Source organism: Drosophila persimilis, unplaced genomic scaffold, assembly GCF_003286085.1.
Source record: "Drosophila persimilis strain 14011-0111.01,24,50 unplaced genomic scaffold, DperRS2 tig00000124-arrow-pilon, whole genome shotgun sequence".
NCBI classification, from domain to species: domain Eukaryota; kingdom Metazoa; phylum Arthropoda; class Insecta; order Diptera; family Drosophilidae; genus Drosophila; species Drosophila persimilis.
The window spans coordinates 3,773,570-3,797,392 of NW_020825294.1; the positions used below are offsets into that span (position 1 = coordinate 3,773,570).

The 23,823-nt window shown below is 41.0% G+C and overlaps 2 protein-coding genes across 4 annotated transcripts in view; one reads left to right on the top strand and one right to left on the bottom strand.

Annotated features, from left to right (window-relative positions):
* LOC6593658 (BTB/POZ domain-containing protein 9) overlaps positions 1–23,333 on the bottom strand; it is a 72,137-nt gene extending 48,804 nt beyond the window's left edge. For all 3 annotated transcript variants that reach the window (XR_003408628.1, XR_003408629.1, XR_003408630.1), the window contains exon 1: positions 23,311–23,333. The gene's annotated coding sequence lies outside the window, so the exon portion shown is untranslated. The remainder of the gene's footprint in view (positions 1–23,310) is intronic.
* On the top strand, positions 18,570–19,346 carry LOC6593356 (ER lumen protein-retaining receptor). The gene has a single exon (XM_002018786.2). The coding sequence runs from the start codon at positions 18,570–18,572 to the stop codon at positions 19,206–19,208; it is 639 nt and encodes a 212-aa protein (XP_002018822.1). The 3' UTR covers positions 19,209–19,346.
* Positions 23,334–23,823: the final 490 nt, after the last annotated feature.

Here is a 23,823-nt window from a genome sequence, read left to right on the forward strand (position 1 = left end):
TTCAAATATAATTAAACATTACCTTTAAAAAAAACAAACAAATTTCTTAATTCTGTCAAATCTAGCCTCGGAAAGGGTATCAAGAAAATACAGAGAGTGCGAGTGCCGAAACATAGGGAATAAAGCAAAGAAAAAAAAAGAAGAACCGTTGCTGTCCCGTTACTCGTAGCACACTGCACACATTGGCGGCTCTTCGCATGAGCGGGCGCTAGTTTTCTAGGTGTACGAGGGCGAGTAACGGTGCTCCCAAACGTTTCGTCTTGTACACTGTTTCCTTCCCTCCCTCCTTCCTATTTTGTTGATGCTTTGCTTTGGTTTGTTTCTATGCTGGCTCTAACCAAAGACTATACAATACCAAGATGTTGCATGAGGAACAAATTCTTTTTCAATTTTCGTTTGACGCTTCACGGTACGGGCGCGCGGGGCTATTACTTCAATTCTCTTTTACGCTAGCTTCGCCTCCGAAACGCTACTCGGCTTCGTCAATGCCTCGGTCAGCGTCGAGTCGGTGTGTCTCGAGAGAAAGAATACAAAAACAAAATATGAATCGTCTGCTTGCCGAAACCGTAGGGCAGCGTGGTCGCTGATGTTTTTGGCGCGGCACAGTGGGGCCGAAATAGTAAAAAATTGTATGAGTGCTTTAGATAAATTTAATGTACGCATCTAGTAGAGAATTTTCCAATTGAATTTTCAAGATAGTTTTAGTTTAGGAGATATAAGCACTCAAAGTTTAACATTTTTTCAGTGTGCAAATATTTATTGAACTCATATTCACTAACTAATCTAGCAAGCTGAGACGGCCAAAGGTCCCACTGTGCCGCTCCAAGGATCCAAAGATCGGCGATCCGCGACCACCGCTTCGACGGTGCTGAGGCTCGAGAGTCCAGAATTGCCGAACAGACGAAACCGATGGGCAGCGGGGTCGCGGTAGAGACGAAGTACAGGCGAAAAGGGAATTGAAACCCCGCGCGCACCCTCGTGCCTTTTGGGTTCTAATGTTAGGACCCGCCATAGAACAGCTTTTTGGTCGCTCATGCAACATCTTGGTATTGTATAGTCTTTGCTCTAACCGAAGTGCGAGTAAGAGATGGTGGCGTGAGTGGATGTGCACTTTTAAATACAATTTTAATGTTCAAAAATATTTCTGGACTTCCTCTTCCTCTCCTCGAGTATTTTGAAATACGATTCCAAGAACGCTATCAATTTTATAAGCACGCTCTAACGCTCTACTATCGGCTTTTGCCGATACCTTCAATTGAATTACTCTCACGCTACCCTCACCTCACCTCACCTTTGGCTCCTGCATCAGCTGCTTCTACAGCTGTTTTTTTTTAGCCTTTTGCGGGCTGCGTCCCGTCCTTTTTGCGATGCAGGAGGCAAGAAAAATGATTGAGTGGGCACGGCCATATCACCAAAGCAGCCAGACAGTGACACAAAGAGTATGGGCTATGTGACGTTCTTTTAAGCTTTTAGTTAAATATGTATGTAGAAATCTTGATACATCTGTTCAAAAATCGTTTCGTCGTGCCCCAAAATTGCCTTAGCTAATTGCATTTGAGAATTGTTTTCGATGCGATTCGCAGTTGGACAGAGTACCAATGATGGATTTCACTTGGAAAGATCGGTGGGTGGGCATCGCTTGCTTTTACTTATGCCTGACGTTTGTGGTCGGTGACGCTTTATATTATGACACAAGTACGTGGAATATTCTTCGGTAAAAGCTATGTTCTATTTCCTAATAATCCATTAGCCCTGTGTTATGGGGAACCCGACTTCACAGGATGCGATTGGAGAGTTATAAGATGGTTCTTTAACCCATCGACCAAGACTTGTTTCCTTTCACGCGTTTGCAGCGGTGGCTTCTGGTATTTCATGACTTGTGCACACAACTGCATTGAGCGTGGACCCAAAGAGAGGCTGGCGAGGATAAAGGAAATGAACCAGAAATCTACAATTGTGGTGCCATTCAATTCGTTCGCATGGACGACAACAGTGACATGGGATCCAACTGTTAGTATAAAAAAAAAAAATTAAAAAACCAAAAACACCACAAAATGGTGGTAAATTGTTTTCGAATTGCCTTTGAGACGTTTATTCATACCTGAAAAGTCATCAAATTAATGCACCCAAATAAAATTTAAAAAAAATATATATATATAAAAATGGAAGAAATCATTTTTTTCAGATGTTCAGATCAAGATTTATAAATGTTTTTTTGGGCTTTTATGTACAGTTTCGTAAAAGCAAATCCATCCTCTAATGATACAAAAAACTAGCCATAATTTATTTCAAATTTGTAAGGCCACAAATCCATCAGAAATTTCTGTTTTTCTTCGTGTTGGCATAGTGTGATTGGTTTGGATTTTGCATTAGCTAAGCAGCCATATACATATGTATATGCGAGTATTGTTTTCGATGTATTGCGAGATTGACACTTAGAAATAATCAGCTTTGGGTCGTAGGAAAAATTCGTTAGAGATCACTAAGGTTAGGTTTGGTAGTGGCCTCCGTATCGGCCCGTTATGGCACCGCTGGGACTGCGCTATGGGGCGCTAAGTATCTGTCTATTGTAGCCTTATTGAGTCAAGATAAGGGCCACCCATCCTGTTTGCTTCCAATCTCCTGTGAGGGATGACTGCGCTGCACCTCCATCTGCCAAGTTTTCAGAGCTCAGAGGTGCCCTACCCTCGTGTCTTCCTTCCTTGATGATAAGCTCAGAAGAGATCAGTAATGATACAATCCTGATCAGTGCTGTGTATTTAGATTCATTACAGCCAGAATTGTGGTAACTAGTTCATTCGAATGAAATAAATTGTTAATAATTTAAATAAAATCAAGGAAAGAAACACTCTGCACTACCCTGAAAAAATGTTGAGTTAATCTCAGACTTTTGTTTTCCACTAGAAAAGGTGCTTTGCATAAATAGGAAAAACAGAAACAAAACTTAATTATGTGGCATTTACAGCATGAAATAAACCTCCTGTTGCCTTTCACGATAATTACGGAACACGAAACAACAACGGCAACACAAAGAGGAGGAAAAAGAGGGGGAGGGAATGTCAACCAACAACAACAAGAACAAATAAACCGCAACTACTTAGCAACATTATACACTTCCGTGGCAGCATCCAGCAGCATCACAGGATCCAAAAACCCACAACCCAAAAACGTAATTATTGTTGCGGTAAATGCCACAATGCCACCCAGACACCCACCCACTCACCCATTCCCATCCTCTTCTGAACCACTGACCAGGCTTTTTAATTTCTTTATATATACATATATACAAAAAAAAAAAGTAACAGTAACTGTAACACAGACCGAGACCGAGCGAAAAAGAGACAAACGATGTGCTCAAAGGGGGACAGAAAGAGAGAGAGAGAGAAGGAGAGAGGGAGGTGTAATTGTGAGAGTGCAAAAGAGAGGTGTATATGACAACGTGCCGCGAAAATTAATCCATTTGCTGTGACAATGACTTTTATGCGGTTTCCAGCAACGCGGCAACGGCAACGGCAACGTCCGGGAATCGCCAGCCAGGAAGCCACCACCAGGAGGCCAGGCCATGGCCAGGCCAGACGTTCAGACCAAAGGACTGACCGTGGGACAGACAGACAATCGGCAAAGTCAAGCCGCAGGCCAAATGCGGGCCATTGTAAAAAGTGGCCAATAGACAGAGACGGTGTCGGAGACAGAAGAGAGTGTGAGAGTGCGAGATTGAGAGATTCAGGGGAAAAACGAAAAGCAAAAGCAAAAAAAAAAAAAAAAATAGAAACCCCAAGACTCGGTGAAGCTTTACAATCCCTGCGACATGTAAATATTTGGCGACATTTATAAAAAATGTTTACGGACTACCCAGCGAAGGGAAAGCGGCGGAGGCCTTATCAAAGCAATTATCTCTAAGATGTCCGACGGTACAGAAGAGACCCACCGATTCGGGATTACGGATTCCGGATTCCGGATTCCGGATTCCGGAATGGAGGGAGGGGCAGCGCTCCTTCCTTGCTACCCACTGGGCACCATTGTTTGATTTGGAACCGTAACAGAGACAAAGTACATAACATTTCTCTTGATTTTTCTCTCACTCTCTGCCTTCTCATTCTTTCCCTTTCAGTTCGCCAACTGCGCTGCCCTCTCTCTGTCCATCGGTTTTTTGCGGCGGATTTGCCAAATGCCGAAAATTGTCAAATGTTGCGGTCAATTTGCGGTGGACTGGTCGTCCTGGAGATTAGGTGACTGGATAAGAGATGCCCAACTTCCTGCATCTATCTCTCTCTTTCTCGTTTTGGTGTTGGCTTGAATTACACTTGATTTAAGCCAAGAGTTAATCATGCCGGCACATTTTATAGACATCTTTTAATTTGGAAATACAATGGAATTATATTAAAGAGGAATTCCGTTTATTTGTATATCTTGGCATTTTTTCCTGTTTGAAGATAACTGACCTGCAGGTAGAATTGGTCTGAATAAGAGCCAAAAGAGCCACCAACGCGAATGTAGCGAACGACACGATCCGTGAAGTGCATGTCCTCTAAGTCCTGTCTATGCCTTGTTCCCACGCAATCCCCCTATGGCTTCGGTGACTCCGAAAGTTACCAATAAAGTTGACTACGAAGAAGTTGCTCAGTTCCAAGACAAAATCCTGTGTGCGAGGGTGCTTAGTCCAGCGCGCAAGATACCTTTCAGAGGCCAAATCCACCTCCGGCAATAAGACGCCTCGGTAAATCAGATTATTTGGTGTGATCATTTTATCGATGGCGTCAAGTATTTTGTCCGGTGAGACGATGCCAGAGGGTCGCACCACATGTAGTAGATGCTCGATTCTCATGAGGGGGAAACGTATCTGAGAGACCACCGGCTCGATGTTGACGTTGGGATTGTTTGCATAAAGCTCGAAAGATATCTACTTCGGGGACATAAAAGTTGTAGAGCCGTAGAAATCTCTCTCAAGTGATTCCATAGACAGTGCGTAGCAGGTGCTATATTTAATATTTCGGCTACATTGAGGTCCATGAAGGTGAAGCAGTCGTTTGTCAACTCGTCCAGACTGTATCGACGCTCTGATTCCAGGAGCATCATATCCTAAATTATTTAAATAAACTAAAAAAAAAAAAACGAGGGGGAACGTTGTGAGTTGCTGCGGACATCGCAACGCTAATATTAAACTACACGACAAAGAGTGCGTGCGAGAGAGACAGAAAATCAGTCTGAGCGTGACGTCACGCGCTGCGTAGCCACTGCAAATTGATTTGTTCCTTTTGGCTATAAAAATGATCTGATCTGATCCAGATTCAGCAATCTGATAGATATGGTCATTATCTATGATTCTGCGTTGTTAGTTTTCTCAAATCTGCAATATTGTGGATGCCACAGATTTTCGTCATTTGTGGGGGCGGAAGTGGGCGGGTCGAAGTTTTGAAATATTCAATCAATCGACTCGGCTATTGATGCTGATCAAGAATATATATACTTTATGGGGTCGGAAACGATTCCTTCTGGACGTTACACACATCCACTTTCACCACAAATCTAATATACCCCAATACTCATTCTGAGTATCGGGTATAACAATACAAAGAGGGCTGTTTAAAATACGATTTAGAGGCTTAGTCGGATAACCGAATAATATTGGGTTATTTTCAGCGTTTCTTATATTTATTAATTTATCAAATTAACAAATTTTTAGGGTCTGAGACAGTGGATAACCTAGCACACAGCTTACTCCTTCGACATACTCCTTGCCCTCTCTGCTGTCCGAAGCTCCCCCATTATTGTAGCGGTAATCTTAGTGGTTGCAGCCCATACATTGGTATCCGCTACCATATATGGCACGATATTATTGTTGCACATATTGCTATACATATGTACAGCTGCGCCGAAAAAAATAGCACCAGGGGACTAATGTTTCTATATTGATGGATTTAGCTTCATCAATGGTTCTAATGAACGTTGTTAAGACTAATATGTAAACTTTAAGGTATAATTTATCGTATCCCAGAGCACTGGTATGATTTGCAAACTCCAAATGAAAATATTTGAAAAGAGAAGAATTTTATCAGAAATTTGGGCACCAACAAAAATAGCACCAATTTACAAAGAAATCAAAAAACTATAAAATACAAGGAAACTTTCCAAATTTTTTTTGTAAAATATGTTAGTTTAGTTGTATTTAAAGGTTGGCATTTTGTTGCAAAGCCTTTGTCAGCAACAACAACAGCTCAACATATTCGCATTAAAGCTCACCTAATTTTCGCATCTTTCCCTTGGGATATTGATCCACGAACCATGCAGGATACCCCAAACATATTTATTGTTCTTTGATTCCGCATTAGAAACATATTTTTTAACTTGACCCAAAATATTAGCAATGGGGTTCAAGTCTGGAGACTGAACAGGCCAATCCATTGCACTAAGAGAATTGTGCTCGAACCACTTTCGGGCTCTCTTTCTAGATCGTTTTGGGTCATTTTCCTGCTGGAAGTTACAAAACAACTCTATTTCGTATTCTGCATAAAGCAGAATCACTGTTTCTTTGATATTGACATAGACATGTTGATCCATAATGGGGTTGTGCCATATATTGGGTCACCTGCCTAGTACGAAAATCATGCCCATACGATTTTTCTTTCTTTTCTATGTCTAATGAATTTACATGTGAGTCAGGGGGTTATATTCTGCATTCGGTAGTCGTTTCACACAAGAACAAGACCTTTTTACACCAAAAAATAAATTTTGGCTTTAGTCGGACCACAGGATGTTTATCCATTTTCCTTGGCTCAACTTTAGTGCTATTTTACATAACAAACTTTTTTTGCCCTATGCCTTCCCATGAGAAGTGGAATTTTCCTCGGACTACGAGTACCCATTTTACGTTCTTGTATACAAGATCTAACTTTCCTGGTACTTGACGATTTTTTAAGATCCTTGCTTTAGCTCTGGTGCCGACTTAAATGGGTCCTCCTTGCTCTCACGAACCAGTAGTTTTAGCAGAAATGGGGATATCGCGGCCTTTCTTGCACGTGATTCTTGTTGGAAACATATTTAAAAGCATTGCTAATCATTTCTTTTGAACAACCGACAATTTGCCCCACCTTAGGATAGGTCCTGCCTTCTGAATTGAAAGTTTTGATCCTTTGGCTTTTTTCTTCACTTTAGAGCTTTCCAAGATCCATAACTACTTAAATTTTGCAACTTTCTTGTCACAATCATCTAAAGCAACCGATTTTTAATTCAGTCAAGAAGTTAAAATATCAAGAAGCTCCGAAAAGTAGAAGCTTTTACATAAAACAGTTACTGGTGCTATTTTTGTTGGTGCTCTATTTCGGTCCTCTTTCGCAAAATTGCCTAAAGTTATAAGAACCGTTAGAATTGAGAGAGTAAGCACACTTCTCTCAGAGAGGAGACATATAAAGCTACATTATATTGCAGTAAAGTCCAGCAAATGTTGGACAGTGGTCTTGTTTTGAAGGAATAAAGACGGTCGTCCCTACTGGTGCTATTTTTTTCGGCGCCACTGTATGTATGTTCGATGTCCAACAATTCACCACAAGATTTCTCGCAGTGTTAGCTTCCGTTGCCTTCTTTACTTCTTTACTATTTACCGTTTGTAACTGTCCACCGCCTGTCTCATTGCTGTGCATGAGTTTTCTTGTTCACCGCCTGTCCCATTGCTGCGTAGGCGTTAGTGAGAGAGTGCGTAGGGAGAGAGAGAGACGACTCGCTCAGTGAAGATCAAAAGGGACAACACGAAGAGAGAGCGCGCGTTGGGCGTGTGTGTGGGTTAGATAGAGAAAGAGCGAACGAGTGCTTAGAGGCATACTCAGAGAAGTGGCGATAAAATGAGTCGGGAGAGCGTAACTTTGAATGAGGCATGTAACACAGGCAAAAAGATTCAAGGCTAATGGCAAGCGATCCCCCTTTGAGGGATGGTTCAGCAATGTTCAAAAAGTAATTGGGTTAATGGAGACAGATCCGAATTAGAATAGAAAACCGACAGCTACATACAGCTTTGTGTAGAAAATTCCCTGACAGTGTCAAAAATGAGTAATCATTGTTTTTGATGTTTTTTCAGTTACCCCTTTTATAGCTTTTTTTCACAAATTACCTTAAGTTCAATCACGTAATTGTTATAAATCAATAAATTTATTTTCAGCGTGTAAAGAATAGTCCCCTTTCGAATCTAATAAGTATTGTATGTACATACATATATCCTTTATTTTGTAAAGAATAACGTATTCTTAGAATTGTAAGTTAACATAATTTTTTACTGTTTTATGCTTTCTTTTAAATTTTATTTATCAATTCTATTATTTTTTATTTTATTTATTTTTGTGCATGAATATTTGAGTTTATTTATGAATTTATTTTTATCGATTTCCTATTTATTCTTCACATTCGACTAAATGAGCTTCTGAAAAGATGTATTTGATGTATTTGGGATAGTATGTTCTTCATTAGTTTTGAATCTGTACTCCACCTTCTACAAGTTTAATCATATTTCCCAAAAGCAGAGCACTTTTCACTTTCTGTGCAACTCAAAAAAAAAAAACAAATAAATTTCCTTATATTTGTGGTACTCTCGATAAGAAAATGAAAATGCAAATTCATATTGTCATTTTCCAACCTGATTCCATCCCTTGATATATATTTTTTTTTGTGGAAACGAATCTTTGGGAGCTGTTTCAATTATCATTATGGCTGTATGGATATGTAAATGTATGTTATTTATAAGTTAAATCTTTATACACGAGTGTGTGTTGGTGTGTGTGTGTGTGTGTGTGTGTGTGTGTGTGTGTGTGTGTGTGTGGGTATGATACTCGGTATAAATGCAAAGCTTTTTGCATGTACTCAATTTTAAGCTTGTTTGTGTGTGTGCCTGGGCATTTGCCTCTCATATCAGGACAAACGTAAGCCGATTATAAAGCCAATTTCTATATCATACAACGTGTCCTTTATGTCTATATAGATTTATATATAAATATACAATTATATTTATGTTGTGCCTTGGCTTTTGCTCGCATGAACTCTGGTCTCCTGTCGTGTTTTTTGCTTTTACTACGAAAGTCGAAAGCCTTGGACCAGCCCCGAACTCCTTGTAACTGCCAGGGTTGCCTTGTTAACATACTAAATACTTTTTAATGCCAATTTATGGAGCTTCGTTTTTGGGGCCAGATACAGATATCGAAGTGGTGCCCCCCCCTTGGGGATACCCAATAATTTCATATACAATACGAGTATGAATGTATGTACATACATATGTATGTGTTTTGTTGTACAATGTATTCGATAATTACATGGTGCAACGGTGCTTGGAAAAGTGCGAGGGGAAACACTGTGCAACTTTTCTGAAGATGCCACAAAGTATGCAGCGTCAGCTGATAAGGGGCGCAAAAATTAAAAAAAAAAACCAAAAAACAAAAAAGGGGATGGGGATGCAGGACAAGGACCAGCAGCAGCAGCAGCAGGACCATTTATAACAATGCAAACTGACAGAAAGAGAGAGAGAGAGAGAGAGAGATAGAGAGAGAGTGAGAGCCCCACACCCTCATTCTATTGTGATGCAAGAATTAATGCACCAGACGTGTCGCAGAAGAGGAGCCCGGAGGAAGAAGACAGGGAGCTTGTCACACACAAAGGACAAAGGACAGCAGCGAGAGAGAGAGAGAGAGGGGAGCAGAGTGTGCGGGCAGCAGCACACAAAACAAACGATGTGGTTGCAAATTAGTAGTAAACCACCAACTACATCAAGCGTGAGAGGATCCCAGGGCTGCAGTGCACTGTGCACTGGCAAACCAGGGCGCCCAAAACCCAGGGCCCCAAAGCAAGTGGAAATAAGTCAGTCCACCAGTCGGTCCTAAACTACACACGCGCTGATGAAAGGACTCACACACACACACACGCACGCGCACACACACAGAGAGGAGTGGAGTGGAGTGGAGGAGTGAGCGCCTGGCTCCACACAAACAGAATTATTTCGTGCATCCTGCAAACGGATGCATGACAGGCAAAGGCAACGGCAGAGAGCAACAGCCGCCTCTCCGCCATTGCCACATCGCCATAAGAAGTAAGCTGTAAATTTTCATCAGCATTCAAAAGGGAGAAGTGCTGTATACTCTTTCCCAAAGAACGGGTCGACCAGGCAAGTTCTTCAAATAAAAGTATTGAAGTTTTAGAAACCTAAGACTTCTTTGCACAGAAAGCTCGAAAATTCCCCAGATTATATCGAAGAACCTTTTTCTGAACAATTTAGACCATCTTTAGACCGTGAAATGACCAAAACGAAAGAATGGCTATTGAAATGTTAGTCAAAGATTTTGAATCAAATCCTATAGCCGATAATACCGATACGCCGACGTATTCAACTATTAAAGTGGTATAAAATGAGAGGAAAATAAGCGACTTTTAATCCCCAAATCATCTCTAGCTGTTATCTTTCTTTTATATACAAAATGGTAGGTCGTCGTTGTCCGATATTTGGCTCATATCATCGCGAGGAATGCGAGTGAGCCGGGGTGGCCGCTAGAACGAAGCGATCGTTTAGAGGGAGTACTTTTGAATAAAAAATGTATGTTTCATCCCTAAATCATGTACAGTTTTTATCCTGAATAAACTATAGTCTTTGTGGATTATGTACCAATATTCAGTCGTTTAATCGCTAAATATATGGCATCCTTGGATCAATTTTCCTTCCTTCCGTCCTTCCTACTTCCTTCAAATGCAGACTTCCCTGAGAAAATGTCGTCCTCTTACAAGATCTTTCACCCAGTAGACCAAATCTCAGAACCATTTAAGAGTAGCCATAAGTGAAGAGCATCAAGTCCTTGGAGTTATCTTTCTATCACTCTGGCTAGCTCTCTATCCCGCTCTCTTTCTAGTTATCTGTCTCTCTCTCTCTCTCTCTCTCTCTTCGTGTGTGTACGGCCTGATAGTGTAGCCATAGCGCATAAAGTATGATGTGAGATTGTTGCTGTTGCTGGTTGCTGCTTGCTGGTTGCTGCTATTAAGGGGCAGTTGTTAGTGGCACGGTGAACGTGTGACAAGGCCACAGGAATGCTGAGTGAGAGGGAGAGAGAGAGAGAGACAGGGAGGGAGTGAGTGAGTGAGGGATAGAGCAGGAAGTACCGGATGTCGCCGGATGTGGAGCTAGCCGTGTGTGTCCGTGTGTGTGCATGTGTGTCGGTGTCCCATGTTGTCGTGTGACTTTGGTCATGGTTATGACTCCCGGACTCCGACTCAGGACTCAGGACTCAGGACTCAGGTGGTGCCCGGTTATATGTGCCTCCACTTCCACCTTTCACCCCTGTGCATGTGTTTGCCTTTCACCTAGATTCCCCATTTCCCAGCCCATTGTCGCCTTTGTTCAGCCGCGCTGTCAGTTAAATGTCAACAGGATATGTGGGAACTATAATAATTTGTTGGCTACAGGTCCTCTTGGCTTAGACTTTTGTCTTCTTCAGAATGTGAAGTCGTTGATGCCTTTAGACCAAGCGATTGGCTTTACCGGAAGCAATTTTATGCGGCTATACATCCGTCTAAATAGTTCATTAAACTGTTTTTAATGGCTACAAATTGTCTTTCGACATAATCGTTGGATATTCCCCATTTATTGTGGAGACCGTTTCTAGTTGTTCAACCTTGTGGGTTAAAAAAAAAAACTCCCTACAATACTTGAAGATACAATCGTGCTCACCAAATGTTTCATTTGAAATAATTCTCTGCTCAAATTAAAAGCGGAAAATGATATTGAACTCTCACGAAACCCACTTTCCGACAATGAGGCCGATTTTATCCTATATCTAAGTACAGCCTTCTCAGCGCCATTTTAATTTAGCGGATCATATTATCAAAGAAGCACCAGAAGGCCAGTGGCAAGCTGCTAATTTTTTGGCAATAGTTTATGACAAAAAAAAAAAAAGGAGAAAAAACGGGTAAGGATCTGTTTTTGTACATATATGCAATATATTTGGTCGATTGTTGGTCCGGATCGAGCTCCTCACCATGTTGCTGGAGATTTATCAGAGGCACCACCAAAGCCACCAAATAAAGATACAGGAATCGGTTCACTTCTTTAACGTGTTGCGACGCCTAAATATTTCCAAGTTCCAAAACCATCCACGCTTTCACGCAGAATTTCTCTGCAAGAATTCTATTCTATTTCCTTATTTGAAATTATCAAAGCTATCAACACACAACTCAACGAAATAATTAATTAATTATAGGAAATGAAATGCCGCAAAGTTTCTCACCTGGCGAACCAAAATTTGTCCCGAAAATTCCAATTTCCCACGCCCTCCCACGCGAAAATTTTTGCAGGCAAACTGCCAAATGTCACCTGTCTCTGTCTCTGTCTCTGTCTCGCCTCAGTCTCTCTCTGTCTCTCTGTGTGTTCTGTCTCGCTTTCTCTATTATTTTGTCAAATGTATATTTATTACCGGAAATGTAAAACAACATTGTTGAGAGCTGATCCAAGGGGCAGGGGGCTGCGGCCGAAATGACAACGCTGGCAACAGATGCCAAATGAGGTGGTGCCATGAGAGGTGAAGAGGTGGCTCCAGCGGGGCGGTTTGAAGTTTTGAGAGGTGCTTTAGGAATAGGCCGCCACATGGCAGGATGTCGCTTCTGTTCGGTTCCTGCCAATGGACAATTTTAAACGGGAAATGATTTTAATTGATTTCTGTGTGACATTCTGTTATTACAACCCAAATGAGATTTCTAAATCCACACCAAAGAGTAATTTGCTTTGTTGTATGCTTTAAGAATATTAAGAATTATGGGCACATTAGGGAGAATATACGGAATTCTATATTATATAGGCGTATATTAAATCTAAGTATTTTGATTGTAAAGGTCAACATTTTTACATTTTGGCAATAAAACGAATAAAATTCTACCCCAGAACTGTCCGTAAATGAAATATACAATTTGTAAATAATTTATTGGATAGCATTAAAGCAACAAAATTACGAAATAGCAGAGCAGAAAGAACAGACGAAAAAATTCAACAAGATAATGAATATGTGCGTGTGAGCAAGACGCAAATGCGTGAATATTACTCGCAAGAGTCACTAGAAAAACGACATCAGCAACGACAAGCGTGCCGGTTTGTAGCTGAAAACTTTCCATAAATTAAGTATACAATTTGTAAGCATTTCATTTCAAAATAAATAAATAAAGTTAATTTTTAATTTAATTTTCAGCCTATCCATAATTTGATTCAGTCTCTTGTAGACTAGTGTAATTCCATCCAGTCCAAGTATCTTCGGTTTGGGGATTAGGAGACACAGCTGGTACACCGTTCAAGTGCCAGCATCTGACAGACGAAATCGCGGGCGCAGTTACCCAAAAATACTGGACGGAGGAGGTGCTCCAAAAATACTGAATGAGCGAGGATGGTTTTCGTGGCCACCAAAAATACAAATTAAGGCAAAAGGAGGCTCTGCCCCAATTTCGTGTTTTGGTTATTTGTTCAAACAGATGTTGCAGATACTACTATTACCAGTGTTGCCGTTGTTGTTGCTGTTGCTGCTACTTTCGTTATTTGTTTCAATGTGGTCGCCATTGGTTTGGTTTAGTTTTTGTTGGAAAATGTTTATTTCGCCAAAGTTTCGGATGGGTCCTGGTCCAGGTTCAGGTTTAGGTCCAGAACAGCGGGGCAGAGGGTTTGAGTGGGCGACGACCGTACGAAATTGACGGGGCGTGGGCCAGAGAACCAAAACCATACCGTTGCAGTCAATAATTGTAGGTTCTATTTGAGAAATTAATGAAAAAAAATACCGTGCCAAATACTTGGCAACATTGTTGCAACTGGGAAAACATTTTGTGGAAAAGTAAGTAAGTATAAAATGGGAAAGTGTTCGCAGAATGGAACTCTGTTTTGTGGGGTTTTAACATGAATCGAAACAGACACATTTTGGAAACTTTAAGATGTTTAAACTTCCTTTTTTTAACAGTAGATATTCCACATAGGAATACCTCAAGTACAAATGAAATGTGGAACCACTTTCCGCATAGTTTCAATATTTGGGACGCAATTCAAAACGCAACTTAAACCCCATTGAGATGGTTCAAGCCATCTGCTTATGGTGCTCAAACGTAGGGAATAAATTTGAGGGTCTATTGAGGCTCTGTTGTGGCAGGTCTTAAGGCCCCGGTAAACTCTGTTAAACCCCCTATGAATAGCTTTGCAGATAACACGAGAGTCAAGTCATTAAGATCCTTTGGAATTGATTGAAACGGTTGTAGACGGGATTTCCCAAAGCGACGGAATGTAAGAACCTTATAGATGTAGAATATCTGCAATATATGGTAACAGAAGATAATTTCATAATTTAATTCGACTTAAATAAATGAAAAAAGAGAAAAGATATATAGATACCTTCTAGGTATTAAAGGTTCAACATTTAAAGCCCTCAAAATTTCCAGATTTCACATTTTTCCCAAAATATAATACCTAAACTAAGGGAAAGTAAATAAATAAAATGAAAAATCATACAAAATACTGAATAAATGAACCCCAAAAGCCACGAAAAGCTTAGCCACAGCCAACAAATTTTTGCAGCGGTTTTGTGCTGCCTCCAATATTCTCGTAGAGCGATGTTTTCAATGCTAAAATTTAAGCGGTTACCGCAGCCTATTTATAAACATTTACCAGAATTTAACACGCCCTCGCTGTCACCCCCAATGGGGGGTAGAGGCATAAGCCCAAAGAAGATTCGTCGAGTGGGTTTTTGGGCATTGACGTTTTGGCCTGGTGCTGCATATCCGCTTGTGGTGGACCACAAACGCTGCGGCAACCACCCAGAGACCGCCCTAAACCACTCGGTGGAACCCAATGGCCTAACCACTTGATGGCCTTTTTGTTTCGCGAAAAAGACCAAGCTCCCTCCATCGCACAGATTCGAGGGTACAGAGCTATAGACAGAGCTCTTGCTGGTCGATTATAGGGTATATGCTTCTACCCCATGTGGCAAACATCATCCCGAGCCCATGCTACCCTTTGCATCTGTTACAGAAATGTCAATGACCATGGGCAATCACATTTATCAGACCATCAATGGGGTCTTTTTTGTTGTTGTTGTTGGTGTTGGTGTTTTTTTTTCTTATTTCAAGCCCACCGCGAGATCTCTGCCGCTGTCGCGCTTTTGTTTACGTAATTAAAAGTGGAGGCTGATGAAAAAACGATAGCTCAAAGAGAGAGAGAAAGAGAGAGGGGGAGAGAGAGGGGGAGAGAGAGGGGGAGGCACAGAGAAGAGAGGTTTATGTGTCACTTAAATCAGTTGAGCGAGCTTAAAATGTTAATACAACAACTTATTTACGCCGCGTTGCCCAATAAATCCGCATAACATAACTGTATGTAAGCACACACACACAGCACACACACACACACAGCACACACACACACACAGCACACACACACACAGAGCACACTCCTCGACTCACTAGGTCCCTTCTCGCCCTCGTTGTTCTCTTTTTCGGGCGAGATACATATGTATATATGTATGTATGTATGCATGTGGAACGTAAGTGATGTGTGGACTTTATTAAGCCATGCCATGGCCAACGAAAATTGCAATGAATGTGGCAACATTCATAACTCTCTCGACGTGCATGTGTGTTCTACAGACTTTATTTAACGGGAATATCGTTAGTGGCTTAGTGGTTCTGCAAAGACACGCCGCCATCCACAGGATAACAAACCCTGACGACAGTGTTTAGCAAATTTCGCAGTTATCATTTTTCCAATCTGTCCCACTGTAGCATGAGCAACGCGCAGATACGATGTCGCACGCCGCAACAATCTCAACCAGCTGACTGAAGAATGCCTCACGTTCATTGACTGCAATGCCTCCGATATAGTAAAACATGATTCCTTTGAAAAACTGTCCAAGGAATCACTTTAATGAAGTTATTTGCGAAAATACCTCTTGTAACATCACGATCGAAGTGGATGATTCTTGCGACCAGACTCACTGGGATTTTGTGGGATCGAATTGCTATCAGAAAGCGAAATTCAACTTTAAGGAGCGACGCGTTCGCTACATTCGTATCGGAACTGTACCTAGTGGTTCTGTACAGTCTCTGACAGCCATGTACAAAAATTAGCACTGTGACTTTGTGCATCAGCAGCGACCTCTGAGTGGTGAAGGTTACGTCCTTTGATGAAATATAGACTTTAGTAGCCGTATATATATGAATATATGAAGCCTGTTTGCGTAGCCTTGTCCCTGCATATTCACTGTGGTGCAGCCTGTCAGCACACAATTTCCAAGATTCCTATTTTCTATTTCTTACACGCGTAAAATTTCACCCAATGCCGAAAAGGAAAGATCAACTTCGGCTACATATATACAATCTTTCATGGTAGATACATATGTATGGCGAGGGGATCCGAATGGAATCCAGTGTGTAAAACGTATTCAAATATAATTAAACATTACCTTTAAAAAAAACAAACAATTGGATAATGGTATATTTTCTGGGGGAAATTTTCAGATACTGTTCTTGATTCATTACCCCTTCAATGAACACCAGATTTCATGCTTATTTTTGTCGAAATGCAGCCCAAAATCATAACGGTACCCCCGCCATGTTTCACTGTTGGTCTTGACTGATTTTTATGCAGCTCAGGATTTGGTTTCCGGGAAACCATAGTCTTGGATTTGCTTTCGTCTAAGGATATTACATCATCACACCAGCTTTGGTCCTTTTGGAGTACTCCTGGCCAACTGTTTTCCTTATCTTTCGGTTGTGCTCAGAGAGCAAAGGCTTTTTCTTTGCGACTCGGCCGTTGTGCCCATGTTTTTATACCCGATACTCAAAATGAGTAAGTATTGGGGTATATTAGATTTGTGGTGAAAGTGGATGTGTGTAACGTCCAGAAGGAATCGTTTCCGACCCCATAAAGTATATATATTCTTGATCAGCATCAATAGCCGAGTCCATTGAGCCCCGTCCGTCTGTCCATATCAGCGCCTAGTGCTCAACGACTATAATAATAATTATTAATAATCATTAATATATACATATATACCTCTCTAAAAAGGTATATATATATATTTTATACAATGTATACACGTTTGAAATTAAGAAGAAGAAAAAACCGAATATTAATGTTACCCACTGTAGATGGATTACGACTAAAAGATTAATAGATTATTTTTCGAAATTATTCTACTTATGATATTTGACGGATGTAGAGGCTCAAGTTTGTGTGGTATTTAAGGGTCTAGTATTCCACTAGCTGCTGTCTTAGATTTGGGTTTACTTGATCCCCAATTTCAGGGATATGGATATCTTTCCAGAGCAAACCAGGAGGTCGTTGGTCATCGCTCTTAGGGTTTTTGTTTGGAAAACTAATATTTTGTTAGGTCGCGGGTTCTTGCTGTTGGTGCACATCCCCAGACTCGAATGGCGTATGTCGATAAGGGAATTATTACTTTTTTACTTTTTGATTTTATAAGCCATTAAATATTTTTATTTTTTTTTTCAAGTTTTTATAGACTGATCAATACAAAATCCCTTTAGATTCTTTCCCATCCAATAGATCCTTCAGCTTCTATCATTTTGGATTTATTTCAATCCACAATCTTCCCCTAAATATTTCCTAAACAATTGAAACGTTTAATTTTCTCTCTAATTGCAATTAAACGTTAATCACAATTCAATGCTTTAGTGCACTAAGTTGTAGCTTCCATTCTAAAGGATATAGAAACCCATAAATCTCATTCACACAATAGAGAGAGAGAGAGAGAGAGAGAGAGAGAGAGAGAGAGAGAGAGAGAGAGAGAGAGAGAGAGCGGTCCCTCGGTCTCCGTCTCTTTCCGTTCATCTTCCGCATCAACGCGCTCAAATAAAAGCCAGATACCGAGTAGTAAATAGTTTTCCCCCCCTCGCATAGCCCCTCCCCCCTCCAGCAAAATTCCCTGTTAATGTCATCGGACCGCCCCCTCCCCCATTCATTGGGGCTTTATTTACGCTTCACTGAATTGATTATCAAAAATTTATTGATAACAATTTCTTCTATGTTGTTGTTGTATTAGCAAAGCATTACCTTTTTGCTCTTAAATTGAAATTAATTTGATTTGAACATTTATTCGACTAATTGAATGTTGGTTTAATGTAAAATTTTAGCTTAAGCTGAGAAATTCTTACAATATTGTTCCAGACCTTTAAATCAGTTGAATTGATGGAAAGAATACTGTGAAAATGATGCGTATTAGAGCGATTCGAAGTTATTAAAATTGAAGAGATTTGGATTGCAATTTAATAACAAAAAAATACTAGAAAATACTAACAAAAATACCAAATATTATTATCCATACAAATTCTCGAATAAATACTAGATATGTAAACAGAACCAGAAAACTACAAAAAAAAAAATACTAGACATACCCAATGGCGATCAAAATTACAGCTATCCAAAAAGTTCAAACTAGATAAAGTCCAGTTTATATTCAAATAAATCCAAGGACAGGGTAACCTTTGCTTAGATCGTCTCTACTGTAGATATTGGATTCAGTATTTCATACGACTATCGACTGAAGCCCCAAAAATAAACTCCCATTTCATTCAGAATGAATATATTTCGTCTCATGGCAGATCTGGCCCATGTCTTAGCCATTGTAATACTGTTGCATAAAATATGGAAATCTCGTTCGTGTGCCGGTATATCGGGCAAGTCGCAGATACTGTTTGCACTCGTCTACTTTATGCGCTATTTGGATATCATGACCTCGTATGTGAGCTTCTATAATTCGACAATGAAGTTGTTATTTTTGGGTACTTCTGGAGCTACTCTGAATCTGATTTATCGCAAGTTCAAGCCATCGTACGATCACAATCATGACTCGTTCCGCATTGCTTACCTCCTGGTGCCGTGTGCCTTGCTTTCGCTTTTCTTGAATCATGAATTTTCCGTTTTGGAAATACTCTGGACCTTTTCAATTTATTTGGAATCCGTTGCCATCCTGCCGCAACTATTTATGGTGGCCAAGACTGGAGAAGCCGAGTCCATAACGAGCCACTATCTCTTTGCCTTGGGCTCCTATCGGGCGCTGTATGTCTGCAATTGGGTTTATCGCTACATCGCAGAGTCGCATTTCGATTTAATTGCCATCATCGCTGGCCTCGTTCAAACTATACTCTACTGTGATTTCTTCTATCTATATATTACCAAGGTCCTGCAGAACAGGAAGCTACAGCTGCCCGCATAATTGGAGGGCTTTCAAAATTATTTAAACACATCAAAAAAACACTTTAAGGCAGTTAAGTAGAGGAAGATTTGGATTTTAAGGATATACAAAATATATATATCGAATGAGAAATTTTGTTGTATTGAAATATTAAATTAATGTACGAAATATCCCACAAATGATCAGATTTTCTCTCTATTATCGTCCGATATTTGACTCATATCGGCGTGAGCGACCGTAGCCGGGTGAGCCGGGGGTAGGCAAACGAGCGAAGCTTGTCCCCTAGGGTGTGTACACCTCTTGGAACCCTTGAAATTCCTCCTGTTGGATTACGATTCTTGATCCCCTTTTAAAAGTAGACAAAAGTTGTAGGTTTCTGTGTAATTGAATGCTTTTGGCTTAATCCCTGTACTTAGACAAGAACAACCATTCCCCTTACAACTATTCCTCCATCCATCTATTCAAACTAATTAAACAATTTCCCTGGCTTTGTGCTCCGTCACATTGAAAAGTTATTTGCCTTCGTTTTGCCTTCGTTTTGCCTTCGTTTTCCCTAAGTTTTTTTGTGCGTGTTTTTAGTAGCTCAACTTACAACAAATCAACACATTGAGTTGCCACTGAGGTGAGGCATGGTGACACGCAGTCAAGTGCAATAACAAAAGCCAAAAACAGCTTGATGAACTCAACTTTATGGGCGCCACAACAGACGAGTTGTGCGGGGGAAGGGGGCGGGGGGGGTTTTTTTTTAAGGACATTAGTTGCTAAATTAGTGGAGAGCTTTCCATTCCACTAACTCCTTTTTTGTGTTACCATTTGAAACATATTGTGCCACCCATACGATCCATGGCTGTGTCTCTTAAGTGCTTCTTTGGGCTTCCCCTTTTTTTTAATGGGGTTTTTGCCAGCTTCGAGTAGAGGGGTTCTCGACGAGTCGAATCAGCTGGCTTAGTGCAATTTAATGCACAATTGCTTGGGTTTAACCTACGACCCCCCAGTACAGTACACCCACACAACGCCAGGCCGCCCAGAGCATGTTTTGTCTTTAGTTGTGGGGCGGACGGGTGGAACGGGGTGCTTGCCGTCTGTTCTTGTTGCTCTTGTTGCCGATGTTGTTGTCGTCTAGTCACGTCTGCTGATGACAAGCGTCTGTTGTGCAGCACAAGGCATACCCCCCTTTGCCCCTCTCCGATCCGACATATTGAATGTCCTGGGCCAGGGCCTGGGCCTGGGTCCTGGGTCCTGGGTTCTGTGTCCAGGCGCTTCGTTGCGCTGCATGGCGCATTTTCCAACGCCATTGTCCTGCTGTAGGTACTATTTTTGTGTCGCACAATTTACTGCACTTCCTGGGCCAACAGCACACAAAAAAAAAAATGAGAAAGAAGAATACCAAACCATCGTGCGAGTGTACACCAGAGACAGAAAAGAGGGTCTGGAGCTGGAGACCCGATGACAAACTTGGGGGGAGGCCAGCGAGCGCGCATTGTCTCGATAATTACCCATGTCCCCTGGTGTGGCAGTCAGCCATGTGACTGCCGACTGCCGACAGCCGACAGCCGACTGGTGACCCTTGGCCCCGTTTTCTATCTATCAACAACTTTTGCCGAACAAAAGTTGGGCACGTTTCGCCACAGACAACAAGAGAGACAGAGGGGGAGAAAAGGGAGCCATGCTCGCCTACTCGGGCAATTGGCAAACGTATTGCCAGCGCAAGGACATGTCAAAACTACATACGACTGTACACCGAGCACAGTAACTCTCTCCCTCTTCGATGGCTACTTCAAACAGCTTAAAGAGTGCCTTGCCTGGTGTCCAACGCTGTGATTTGAAATGTCGAGACATTCGAGGGCCTGCGACACAACTCGAGTTCCAATCGAAGCCCGGACCTCGGGGCACGAAAAACCGAAATGTGAAACACCATTTCAATTTTCAAGGGGAAAAACTTTAAAGTAATTTTAAGTTTTCTGATTTTAATTGTAGGAAAATTTACCGTTTCGGCCTTTGTGCTTTTATATAGCACAATCTTTCCTAAAACCATACCCGATATCTAAATTTAAGGCTCAAAATTACATAATTTACACAATTTATGATCCTCACGGGTCTTCTCTGTCATCGGAGATAGGTAAACCCTTTAACAAGTGGAGAAACACTTGACCAATCTAGTCTTAAGATACCACTCAACATACCATCCCTTCAGTGGGTCTGGCGATGATAATAGATCATAATAATGCTAGATCATATATAAGGAATGGATTTTAAGAATAAATTACTTACAAATTCCTAGACTTCTCACCTATTTTATGCGGATATATGCTCTAAAACACTCACATAACGATGATTTTTGGCAGATTCTTAAAGAACAATAACGATTTGTACACTTTCTTAAGATCCCATAGGAGAAACTTGTCTAACCTGTAGATGTTTAAACAGTATATTATCATGGGATCTGGTCTGCATTCCTAGGCTTGCCCCAAGGGATTTACCAATTGGACTCTCCCACCTCAAAACTCATATAAAATACCCCAATCTGTTCACTTTAAAGTCAAGGACAAATGGCAACAGCATAAATATTGAATATGACACAGAAACCAGCCGAATCCGACGCAGAGGATACACCAGACACTGACACGGAACAGCCATAAACATAAATCTCTGGCATTTAGCTTGGGCCGAAAACGAAATCAGGCAAACCCCCCACTAACCGTCTAAACGTTGGATTAGGTTAGGGGTTAGAAATGGGGAAATGGGGAGCACGGAACTGGTGCAAACGGCAACAAAAATTCAATTGTTTTTCCAGGCACAACAATTTAATTTGACACGTACTTTTAATGTTGAGAGTTCTCTCTCTCTGTCTCTGGGAAGATACCAAAGCCACCCATGTGAAATTGAATTTAGATACAATTTCCTGTGACTGCGTGACTCGTCGCGCCTAAGCCCTCCCCCCTCCCCCCCCCCCGCGTACAGTACTGGTGACTGTACCCGAGACCTGTGTCTGTCCTGGCAATTAAAAAAATTGCTATGGGTGCAAACAATAAATAAGCAATTTATATGCACAAATGCATTTATCGAGCGTGAAAAGATGCCATGAATGAACGGCCCCCTGGACCGACCACAGGGGGAGTAGGAGATCAATATATATATATATCGTATATATCGTATAAAGAGAGACCTTTAAAGTGCATAAAAATTGCACAAACGATTGCCAGCTGACGCTATTAATTATATTTACCATTTCGATAAGAAAAAGTCTACAATAAAAATTACAATGCGTAAAAATCAGACAAATTTAAGGGCAATCAATAAGCGAATGGTCAATGCTCTGCAGTGAATGAATATTCCCCCTATTCGTTTCAGCTGAATGCCGGTTTTGCCAGTCACAGGTAAACGTTGGTTGAAACGAATCCTTTCCACCCTTGGAATGTTATGGTTAGGGCATCCAAAGTGTCTCCTCTACCATCCAACTATTTCCATATGGGGTTCTTTTTGTCCTTTTTTCTTTGTCTTTCTTTCAGTTTTTTGCTCCAACAATTCAATATTTGCCTAAAAAATTTACGAGGCGTGACAGGATGGCCTGGACTCTGGTAGGGGGCGGCGGGGGGAGTCGGTTTTTTCTTTTATTTTCATTTTTTTTTCGTTGCCTCTGCATGCAAATGCGACGCATGGCGTTATTAATTCTCTCGCTGAGTAGCCGTTGAGTCGCCAGTCCAGTGGGGGGCTGTGCCCCAAGGCCCATGCCACATGCAATCGTATAAAAAAATTCCATGGCCTACTGCTTCACAAATTGCCCTCAAAATGGTGGGTGGGACTGGTGGGGAGGGGGGGATGGTATGTATAAAAATAAAGAAAAATATTTATGAAAATATTTTGTTACATTTCCGCGAGTGGCTGTGCGGTGTGTTTTTTTCCCCAGTAACGTGAGGAATGGGCAATTCTGGAATGCGCTTCACTTAATAATTACTATTGTTATTGGATGTTGAAGGGGTGTGGCGGGGGGGGAATACCATTTATTGGAATTTCTGGAGGAGGGGGGATTTTAAGACAAAGAAAATCGAATCAAGGTTCAGTGTTTTTAACCCTCTCCAGAGGTTATAAGGTAGTATTCTGAAATAGGGCACAAAAAGCTTACCTTTTGTTTGGCTCCTTGAACACCTGGCTTTCTCACACGTTTAAAGTGTTGCATACTTTTGGGAGGCAAGCCGATTACTGGGCATGATAGAGTCGACTCCAAACTGTAATTTCAACTGCAATTAGAAAAAAAAATCCTTCCATGTTAATTACATAAATGTTTTCAATGGTTCGGGAATGTGCTTCAAATCGATTAAATACACAAAACATTGAGGAAAGGGCGAAGAAATTTAAAGGCAAAAAGGGGTAAATATTATTAGGTGTTAGGGGGGACCTTTATTAGAACAAACATTAGAAGAACTTGAACGTAAAGTAGAACCAGTAAATAGTTGAGTGGAAGCCACCTGCCATTCCGCTTAAAAAAAAAAACACAAAATAGATACTTAAACATAACAAAAAATGACTTAAATATTAGTTTTTGGTTTTTGTTTTTCTGTTTTTTCTTTTTTTTGGAGGTTGAGCAGCTGCTGGTGGCTGGTTGCTGCTTGCCGCACGTTGCAAAATTAATCACGGA